At 46.2% G+C, this 11,445-nt stretch overlaps 1 protein-coding gene across 1 annotated transcript; it reads right to left on the reverse strand.

Moving 5' to 3' along the window:
- Window positions 1-1,231: 1,231 nt before the first annotated feature.
- LOC107122902 (T-cell-interacting, activating receptor on myeloid cells protein 1-like) lies at window positions 1,232-11,116 on the reverse strand (the record flags this gene model as incomplete). Its single annotated transcript, XM_015426041.1, has 3 exons — window positions 1,232-1,342; window positions 6,185-6,475; window positions 10,826-11,116. Coding segments are annotated over 3 exons (693 nt in total), but the record flags the coding sequence as incomplete, so codon positions are not given.
- Between the last annotated feature and the right edge of the window lie 329 nt (window positions 11,117-11,445).

Genomic DNA, 11,445 nt, shown 5'->3' on the forward strand with positions numbered 1-11,445 from the left:
AAAGAGTGTGACTGCTCCAAGGTCACCCAGCGAGTTTCTGTGGCACAAGTGGGGATTTGAACCTGGGTCTCTCAGATACTAGTCCAACACTCTTAACCACTACATCACACTGGCTCTCATTTTCTTAATACATGTCCAGCTCCAGATGCACCAAGCTTGGTTTTTCTGGTGCCACAATCTACACCAGTTATGAGCTGGCCTTGGAGGCACCACCCTGCATCTAGTGAGCTAATGTATACATCCATGATTTTAGCTGTCTGTGGCCCCTGCCACACGGCAGAAAAAAACACAGCCAAAGTGCGGCTTTTGAGGAGCCACATCAAAAGAGACACGCGGCGGCGGGATCACACAGATCCCCTGAGCCGCCGTGCAGTTGCTCCCCGGCACGATCAGATGCCGGGGAGGAAGCCACTGACGGGAGACCGAGGCAGCCGGCTGTGCATGCGTGCACATGCGCAGTTCAGCCAGGAGCCTCAAATGCTCCCGATGACGGATGCGCCGGCGATCCCACAGCTGCGCTTGCTGCAGCGTTTCAGGTAAGTCCTACTCTTTACTTGGTTCCCCCCCCCACAGCACTGGGCTGTAGGGACGGATCGGGGACGGGTGCGCAGCGATTCCCAGATGTTGCGGTGAGATCGCGCCCGTTTGCTGCGCCCCCGATCCGTCCCTCTTCCGGCCCAAAACCTCCCGTGTGACCGGGGCCTGTGTGTCCTATTTTTATCCCACTGGGTGCTCTCCATGGTTCTTTTTTCTGCTACTTTATCCTAACAACAATCCTATGAGGTAAATTAGGTTGTTAAGTGCCCAACTTTACTGAGGGAGTTTTGTGGCTAAGTGGGGATTTGACCCTAGGGCTCCCCAACTGTAGCCTGACATGTTAGCCAGTGTGAAACACGGTTAGTAATTTTTCATCATTCTGCCTCTGCAAGCTCTAGGGAGGGGTGCTAAGCAATACACTGAAATCTTTCCCTTCCACCACTGGAAACCCTACTCATTCCCTCCCCTCACTCTCTTCTAGTTTCATTGTGCATTTCCTAAACGTTTTTGAGGTTAGGGTGGGAATGATCAATACTTCCTTCTCTCTTTAGCACAGTGATGTAGGGCTCTTTTAAGCTATTACTTCAGTGTGAACTTTGAGGTGGTATAGTCCTGTGTGAGGACAATACCGTTTTAATTATGCATGTTTTAATATCCGGCATTATAAAGCAACCTCTTCCAGTGGCCCACTCACCTGCTCTTCTTCTGTACAATAGGAAGGCAACCAACAACAGGAGGAGAACGAGAAGACCCACAGCACTGCTTGCCCATATAACTGTTGTGGATCCTGCTTGGTTAGAAATCGCTGTATAAGCCATAGAAATCTTGCATTAAAGCACCATAAACCTTCTCTTCCCACTCACAAGCTTCCAGGAACAATCCTTTTAATAATTTAGTCATTGCACCTGCTCATCTACCCTGTGCATATTCTCCATCCCTCCGCCCCTGCCTTCTGATGCAGAATCTCTGTTTATCCCACAACACACTATCTGCACACAAAACTGTTTTCCCTGTGCTGTAATCTCATACCAACGGCAAGTATATGCAGAAGAACAAACCCTGTATATAAGGTCAATGGGTTGGTTCCTACCGACCTGATAGTTCTCTCCCTCTCTTCCAGCAGGGTGGCAAAGATCGCATCGTTAGCCCCGTTCCCACCCACATTTGCGAGTGGCCTGGGATTGGGCTGCAGAGCAGCTCCCACCCCCACCTACCACTGCTGTCTGAAGGAGAACTCAGTGATTGCATTGCAGAAATACAAAACCCATCAAGCTGCCAAGTTCTTTATTTGATCATTGCATCTGCTCATCTACCCTGTGTATATTCTCCATCCATCCATCCCTCCGCCCCTGCTTTTTGATGCAGAATCTCTGTTTATCCCACAACACACTATCTGCACACAAAGCTGTTTTCCCTGTGCTGTAATCTCATACCAACGGCAAGTATATGCAGAAGAACAAACCCTGTATATAAGGTCAATGGGTTGGTTCCTACCGACCTGATAGTTCTCTCCCTCTCTTCCAGCAGGGTGGCAAAGATCGCATCGTTAGCCCCGTTCCCACCCACATTTGCGAGTGGCCTGGGATTGGGCTGCAGAGCAGCTCCCACCCCCACCTACCACTGCTGTCTGAAGGAGAACTCAGTGATTGCATTGCAGAAATACAAAACCCATCAAGCTGCCAAGTTCTTTATTTGATACCTGTCTCATCTTCTTTTTAAAAGCAGATTTGTCGCCCTTAGTAATGGTCAGGGCTTTTTTTGTAGAAAAAGCCCAGCAGGAACTCATTAGCACAATAGGCCACACCCAACAGCAGAAACTCATTAGCCTATTAGGCCACACCCCTGACTGCACAGCGCATTAGCATATTAGGCCACACCCCATGCCTTCCCTTGGCTTGCTTGGGCGCCCCACGGCTGCGGGGAGCCCAGGCAAGCCCCCCTTGAAGGGAAGGGAAGGCAAGCCGGCCCTTGGACAAGCCGGGGAGGCATTTAAATGCCTCCCCGATCCTTCCAGGGGCCCCCCTGGCCCGCCCACCTCACAATCGCCAGGGGGGGTCACTCTCCAGGCCTTCCCTCTGTAGCCACCACGCACGCAGAGGTTTTGGCTGTAGTGGGCGTGGCCAGCTCTGAAGCCAGCCGGAACTCCGTTCCTGTGCGTTCCTGCCCAAAAATAGCCCTGGTAATGGTGCAATAATTTGGAAGCTTGTAGGCAATGCCTATTGAAAGCTCAGAAGCAAAAGGGAATAAGGGGGATTTCTGCACCCAGGAGTGTTCCATATGGCTCTTTGCCAAAGTAGAATTAATTATATACAGTTAACAAGTATGAGAACTTTTGAAACTGCCATTCGTCCATCTAGCTCAGTATTTCCTACTTTGACTGCCAGTGTCTCTCCAACCTATGATTCACTCTTCACACTGTGAACCTTGTTGTCAAGAGAATTTGTTGAAATCAGGTTCCAACTATGCAGCCGGCAAACTGAAGAAATTGATGGAAACAACTCCTTTAAGAATCTAGAATGGGCATTTTTGCAAAGGCTTTTTTTGAAAATGCTTTTCAAACGTCACGTGGATTCCTCCTGTCAAGTTGAATGGACTATACGGACCAATATTTATCTTTGAAGGAGGAAACATTATAATCTATGCCTTGTTTATAGTTATATTTACAGTTATAGTATGCACTATTGTGACACCACCAACTTTAAAATTGTAACATAAGAGATTGTAATTGTTAAATAGTGTTTATATATTTTGGCAATCTTTGATGGTGTTTTTCCTAGTGGAATTTGCATGTTTGGTATCTCTGTGACACTAGTTTTCCCAGCTGTTTGGATTTAGTGTCTCTTCAAGGCCTTTTTCAATACCTGCTGAATCAGATACTTTAACTGAATATGTTGGGATTGAACCTGGATGCTTCCATATACAAATGATGTGGTCTACCACTGAGTTACAAGCAGTTCCTCATGAAAACAAAGCTGTTTGTCACACCTATGTAATCTGGTGAAATTGCTGACAGGTCTGTTGAAAAGGCTTGGGTTACATTACAACATTTTAATTTATTTTCCTTTGAACTACAAATTGTTTGTTTTCTATGCTCTCTTCTGCTCACAGTTAACATATCTCAAATACAGCGCTATTTTGGGGCAGGAACGCACAGGAACGGAATTCTGGCTGGCTCCCAAGTTGACCACACCCAGCAGGAACACATTAGCATAATAGGCCACACCCAATAGCAGACACTCATTAGGATTGGCTACATTAGGGGCGTGTGGCCTAACATGCAAAGGAGTTCCTGCTACAAAAAAGCCCTGGGTTTTGCCAACAAACAAAGTAAACAGAATAACAAGCAAAAGGTGGGTGTGGCTGGATAACCACACTTCTGGTAACATGGGGGTGCGGCCTAATGTGGTAATGAGCTGTGCTGTCAGGGGTGTGGACTAATATGCTAATGAGTTCCTGGTGTTGGGTGCGGCCTATTATGCTAATAAGTTCCTGCTGGGCTTTTTCTACAAAAAGAGCCCTGCTCAAATACCTCCACTTTCCAAGAGTGTGCAAGGCAGGGGCCCTGCAATTTTTAAAGGGCTTCCTCTCCGCTCTTTTGGTGCAATGGCACCAGACTGGAGCTCTGCAAGCCTGCCAGATTTAGGCTATACAATTTACAAACGTTTTTTCTCTCTCCCTCTCTTTCTCCTAGTATCTGGATAGTGCGTGAAACGCTTTCCTGATTTCTGCCCGACCATTCTCTGTTGTTGTTGACATGGTTGGGGAGCACTGTGCTTTTTATGGATGCATCGGGCAGAAATTCGTTCCATGTATTGCGGGGCTGAACAAATCCCAAGCACCAGGGTGCCATGGCACCTTTCATCAGTCATTTATTGCAATCCCTCTTGGTGGTTCTCAATAGAAATACAAAGTTTAGTTAATGTTCCCTCTAAGCTGTGGAGTCTTGAGAGCAAAGATTCTACTTTGTGAGCTACTGGCATTAATGTTGTGAGTGAGTGATTTGGCAACTGCCTAAATTAGCTTGCTCTGGAGCCGTCCTTCCTGAGCTAAGACAAAAATGTGTGAGCTGGAAGCTAAAAAAACTGTGAGCTAGCTCACACTAACTCAGCTTAGAGGGAACACTGGCTGAGGACAGAGGGTAACTTTTTGTTGTGAAGTGATGACAGCTACAGTTAACCCATGTTTATTTATACACTACAAGCTTTAGCACATGGACAACTCTGTGAATCCATGTCAACTGTTGAGTTCCGGTTTCTGGCTCAATGCGACCAGACACCTTTTGATTGAGCTCTGTCACAGATAAGTGCTTTTAATGATTTTAATTGGTTTTAAAACTGTTTTTGAGGAGTAAGCAATACCAACTTGTGACTCAGCGAACGCGGAGGCCTGCAAGTTAATTTTATCTTACTTTGTTTTATTTCGTTTTACCTATCTATTCTGTCCCTAAATTTGTTTTACCCTTTTCGAGTATGATAGCTAGCACTACAAGCTTTTTTTTTTAAAAAAAAAAAAAAGACAAGAAACTGAAAAGTTCAGGCTTAGGTTTTTGTGACAGCAGTAATGAGAAAATAGGGTCATTGAAATATAAACTCTTAAGACTGAAAATCAAGTTTGCCTCCTAAAGCCAAAGAAAATTAGTCAGAGCCTGATGTATGGTTTTAGAAAGATGAACACATTGAATTTGTGCCTGGATTTTCTCTGTTGCTGTGGATTCACTGCCTTTTATGGATGCATCAGGAGGAATACCTTTGGAGGGTGCACCTGTAGCACACATTTGGGGAAACTGGAATGGTTGAGTTGCTGGCTAGATGTATCCACTGCCTCCAATGCTGAGGCAAAGTGTGGGTACCTGAAGCTTCATTTCTAAGATGGCATAGTATGGAAGATTGTCCAGCATCTTTATGCCTTATGTGACATGAAACAAGTTCCAACGTAATTACTTTCATGCTTTTGAGGCATAAGCAAATTTGGTTTAAGTGAAGAGTTAAAAACCAATTATTATTTTTTTAATACTAGAATTTTTCATAATGCATTCATGCTGCACAACTTCCCTTGGCATGGTTTTGTAAAAAGAAGAGACAAGACTATTTCCACTACTTTGACATTCCTTCTGTTACCTAAATAAGCATTCAATATATGCCATGGTGGCTCAGAGGTTAAGATGCTGAGCTGCAGACTGGAAGGTCTGTAGGTCAGCAGTTTGAGACCCTAGTGCCGCGAGATGGGGTGAGCTCCCGTTTCTGGCCCCAGCTCCTGCCAACCTAGCAGTTCAAAAGCAAGAAATTGCAAGTAGGTAAACAGGTACCGCTTCAGTGGGAATGTAACAGCGTTCTGTGCACCTTGGCATTCAGCCATGCCAGCCACATGACCACGGAAATGTCTTCCAATGGTGCTGGCTCTTCGGCTTGGAAATGGAGATGAGCACTGCTCCCTAGAGTCAGATCTGACTGGCTTTCGAGCAAGGGAAACCTTTACCTTTAAATGCAAACATTCATCCCCCCCCACCCAAAAATGCTGCACATCTGGTTCCTGTATTTCATTCAGTGTAACCGTGGATGCTCATGTAGGTGTTTTGTTTAGGCAAAATCTCCTTCCTTGTGTAGAGAGGAGAGGCTTGGAATATCTGACAGCCAGGCAGGCTCCTCACCTGTCACAACCAGCTTTACCGGGTTGCTTGGCCTTGACCAGATGAAGGAATTTGTGCTTTGGGAATACTGACAGGTATATTTCCCTGTATTCTCTGATGTTATCCTGAAGAAAGAGAACTTGGTTGTGTTTCTGTCAGGCTCTGCCTTCTGTGATGCTGTCAGGCTTCCCGATTTGTGCAGGGAGAAGTTCAGGCCATTCTGTGGTCCTTGGCACTCGATGGTGACATTTGAGCCTGGTGCAAGTTGTCCCCGGGGTGTCACCTTGATGGAGGGCTGGAGAAGACTGGGATCTGCAGTTAGAAAAACACAATGAATGCATGAATCGCGTTGCTTGGTATTCAGGCACTGTACTCTTATGACTTAGCAGATCCTCTTCTAGTTCAATGCATCTACCAAACTGGATTTTTCTGTGTTAGTACCTGTATAGAAATATTTATTTCTATAGGCTTCATGTCTCCCCTGGAATGTGTCCCTGCTGTGTTGATTTCCTATTGAAATCAGATGGCTGACCATTTGGTCAGAGAAGCTCCATTGCCTGCCATATAACCACGCATTGTTCACACCTCTAAGTGGAAGTCCTAGACTTCAAGGAGCCTGCTCTAAGGTTACAGGGCTCAAGGCACGTACAGCATGGGGGAGTGGTTGGAGTTTGGAGGGGCACATGACCCGGGTGTGTCCTTCAGAGGATCTGACCATTCAGAAGTTGTTCCCATGGTAACTCTACAATTGGGCACTCCCAGGTCTCCTGCAATTGGCCCCTGGCCTGGGCTAATTGGAAGACTGGAATTGCAGTATATCTGGTCATTCCCAATGAGAGGATCTCTCTCTCTCTCTCTGTGTTCCTGGTTGTGAGATCTTGGATGGACACTGAAATGCTCTTGTCCTGCCATGTGGTCTGTGGGAGAACAAAGGATCCCCTTGTGCCTTAGAGCACATGAAGGCAAGGAGGGGATGTTCCTCCTCAAACACCCTTGGGGGTACCTGGACTATCCCAATGGACAATATTGAACTCTTGGACACTACCATGATGTTGGTAAATATGTTTCTTACTGTGTAGTTAAGGCAAAACTTGCCTAGGCTGTTATTTTGAATCCTCCTAGTCTGTGCTAAGCCTGTACTGAATAAACTTTATTCTTGTTTATAAATAGTGTCTGTTTTGATGTGTAACTGGACTTCAAACTAAATCCTGTTGTCTGAACCGCTGACCAATTGTACTACCTGTGTAAGAGTAACTGCACACTCTGGATTGAGTGGCTAATGTGTAAAACCCACATGCCAACTGAGATTCTGGGGATCTCTAATCTCAGGTTGGTGAGGGATTAAGCTGAGAGATTCCTGGTGGCTATTGTGTTTAAATCCAGAGAGCCTATCCCTCTGGATTCTTGTGTAATGCATTGTTCCAGTGTAGAATTCTTTCCCCCATCCCTGGACTGGCCTGGGGGGGCAGAATCTATACAGTACCCTAAGGAGACAAACAAATACAAGCCATGGATTTCAATAGTCCACAAATTCTGCAAGCTGGTTTGAATGCATGAGCAATGCCACATGGACATTTCAGCATGGCATAATGATTACACTATGGCCCCGGTCACACGGGCTGGATAACGTGGGGGTGAGGCACGGCTGTTTGCCCCAGGGCAAAATAAAGTGTGTTAGCCCGATCACACGGTCTCCTGGGTCTTCGCGCTGTGGCAGGAAGCTCGCGGACCAATTGTGCTACCTGTGTAAGATTAACTGTTCAGCTCTAGACAGAGTTGCTAATGTGTAAAACCCACATGCCAACTGAGATTCTGGGGATCTCTAATCTCAGGTTGGTGAGGGATTAAGCTGAGAGATTCCTGGTGGCTATTGTGTTTAAATCCAGAGAGCCTATCCCTCTGGATTCTTGTGTAATGCATTGTTCCAGTGTAGAATTCTTTCCCCCATCCCTGGACTGGCCTGGGGGGGCAGAATCTATACAGTACCCTAAGGAGACAAACAAATACAAGCCATGGATTTCAATAGTCCACAAATTCTGCAAGCTGGTTTGAATGCATGAGCAATGCCACATGGACATTTCAGCATGGCATAATGATTACACTATGGCCCCGGTCACACGGGCTGGATAACGTGGGGGTGAGGCACGGCTGTTTGCCCCAGGGCAAAATAAAGTGTGTTAGCCCGATCACACGGTCTCCTGGGTCTTCGCGCTGTGGCAGGAAGCTCGCGATCATACGACGATGCTGGAGCTGGCACAGAAACTGTGTGGGAAGTGTTCCATGTTTGTGCGCATGTGCAGTTCCATGGAGCAGCATTGCTTCCAGTTTGGTGTTCGTGTGCATGCACTTAGGGAAACCATCTGGTTTGCGACGGGACTCGGACAGGCGCCGGAAGCCGCGGGATACTGGCGCTCCCGCGATCAGACGCCCGCCCCTGCTGCGCTTTTTCCGGATACTACCGCAGCTCCCTAGGTAGTTTTTTTACTGCGCACTATCGCCAGGATGCCACAGGTTGGCTACGAGTGCGCTACACTTCCCAGATGTTGCGGTGTGATCGCACACTGATAATCCGCCTGCCATTCGTGCCTTTACCGTGGCAAATCCTCCGTGTGAACAGGGCTTATATTAGGCTAAAACTGCAGAGACTCCAGTTCCATACCCATCTCAGCCACAAAGTTTAATGGGTGACTTTGGACTAGGCAGTCTCAACTACTTCCCGGGATTGTTGTAGGTGAAAATGGAGAAGGGCCCAACCTTGTGCTGTGCTCCTTAGAGGAAAGCCGGGATAAAAATATGATCGATGTTTTGGTTATACTGGAATCTAGATTAGTTGTAAACTCTATTGTATTTGTGCATGGGTTCCTCCAAAGATTAGATTTGCTCAAGAAGCCATGTAAGTTTCTCATAGGCAGGGCAGAAAAAGGAATGTGTACGCTTTTCTGGGGCCCCAAGAATATCCACAAGGGTTCAGCCCAGATAACGCCTTCACCGTGACAGGATTGGATTATCCCTTTCCAGAAATAAAAAAACTTTCTTTCATGTCCCATGAGGTTGTATGTATGAGAAGGAGTTGTTTGTGTGAGGGGACCTGTGTTACAAGCTTCTTTCAGGCCTAGAGAAATGAACATGCTCTTCCACTTGCAAACTGTTTCATTGCAGGGTAAATAATTTGAGAGGCAGCTGCGGCATTTAGGAGTGTAAACATAAACAGGTGCGTGGAAGGCGGTCATTGAGATAGTGTTCTGCTCAGTGTTATTTGTTAGCAGGGCTTTTTTTGTAGAAAAAGCCCAGCAGGAACTCATTAGCATAATAGGCCACACCCAACAGCAGAGACTCATTAGCATATGAGGCCACACCCCCATGCCTTGCCTGGGCTAGCCGGCCCTTGGACAGGTCAGGGTAGGCACGGGGAGGCATTTAAATGCCTCCCTGATCTTTCCAGGGCCCCCCTGGCCGGCCGGCCTCGGAGTCGCTGGGGGGGTGCCGCTCTCCAGGCCTTCCCTCTGTAGCCACACACGCGGAGGTTTTGGCTGTAGTGGGCGTGGCCAACTCTGAAGCCAGCCGGTACTCTGTTCCTGTGCGTTCCTGCCCAAAAATAGCCCTGTTTGTTAGAATATGCAAAGTCTACAGTGCAGCCTTATTAAGAAGATCTGAAGATCATCCTACAGGCAGACAAACTGAAGGACTTGTCGTTAGTATAGCTAGTCTAGAGACATCCCACTTTTTCAAATTCTGTCCTTGCTGTCTCCTGATTGGCTCTTCTGGAGACTTCCTGCTCTTATAGAATTTCCTGCTGCTCTTGTTGTTCCTCCTTCAGCAGTTAAGCTAGATAGTTAAGATTCTCTCTCTTCTATGTTCTATAACAGCTTGTTCCTCTTTAATAAACCTCCTTATATTTCTCTAAACAGTCAGTGCTACAGTTCCTGTGCACATTTAAACTCTGCCGACATTATTATCCTCTTTTTCTCCCTGGTATCCTCCTAATCCTTGATGCCCTGCCTGTGTGATAACAAGTGAACATGGGAAAAGATGTCATTCACTCGTGTTATAGATTCCCAGGCTGCAGCATGGGTTTGAACTATCAGACATTAGAATTCAAAATATGTGTCTATCTTGGTTTAGGTGAACAATTGCTGATGGATTGCAAGCATCAGTGTCTGCCGTTGCCCCCAAATTACTGAACATTCCAACCTCATTTATGTTGGAAATATGTGTGTTGCAAGGTCTAAATTCAGTCATTATAGGGCAAATGTGGTTACCTCGTGTGCTATTGTTTAGACTGACCTGGAAGGTAACTTGGCACAAAACCAATGGGGAGAAAGCCTGGAAACTGGAGCCTATTTACTAACAATCATTGGTTAATGTATTCAGGCGATTTCCTTCTAGGGTGAAGAAGAAGAAAGAAGAACCTCCATTACCAACCGTGTGGTCAGTCAGTCTGTTGTTGTACTTGTAACAATAAGGATGTAGTCTTAAGTGTTTGTTGTTTTGTAGATTTCCTGTGTACCTTTCCCTTTAGAAATAAAGATTTTTACATAGAAAGAATATGCCTCCTCTCCAGTGAACAAAGATCCATTGCAAGCTCTGAATATCTGACTACTTTTACCAAATATTACAACAATTTATGAGTGGGATTGGAAGTGGGAAGGAATGCCAAATTACCTCTCAAAAGCAAATCCATGGGGTCACTTGGCTCAGACAAGACAAATGGATTTCCTTTGTGGTGATATTGGCAGACGTAGCTCCCAGCATCCTCTTGCCTCACCACAGAGAGAAAGAATTTAGCTTTGTTTCCATCTGGCTTTGTTTTCCGTGATGCAATCAAGTTCTTTGGCAGGTGCAGGGAGTAGTTCAGACCATTCTCTGGGCCTCGGCACTCAATGGTAACATTCAAGCCCAGGTCAAGCTGCCCCCTGGGTCTTGCCCTGATGAAGGGTTTGGAAAGGCTTGGATCTAGGGATTGAAAAACTGTGGTGAGTCTCTAAGCACAATAAAGCTTGGTATTCAACCAGTGTGTCCTACTAAATCCAGTCACAAATTACATCTCTTAGTCTGGATGCTAATGACATTCAAGTCTGGTGTGAAGTGGGACACAGGCAAAGTAGTATGACCCACAAAATTCAGTGTCCTCCTGAACATCAAGTATCACAACAACAAAGTTCTACCCCTTATGGGTGAGGACACTTTGACTGTTGTGGATAATGCCATCTCAGAAACCGAAGGAGAGGCTGAACCAGATTTCCAGTGGCAAAGACTTTTGTGTTCAACTACCCCCTCCCCCC

Source organism: Gekko japonicus, unplaced genomic scaffold (genome assembly GCF_001447785.1).
Source record: "Gekko japonicus isolate JY-2015 unplaced genomic scaffold, Gekko_japonicus_V1.1 scaffold6998, whole genome shotgun sequence".
Taxonomy (NCBI): domain Eukaryota; kingdom Metazoa; phylum Chordata; class Lepidosauria; order Squamata; family Gekkonidae; genus Gekko; species Gekko japonicus.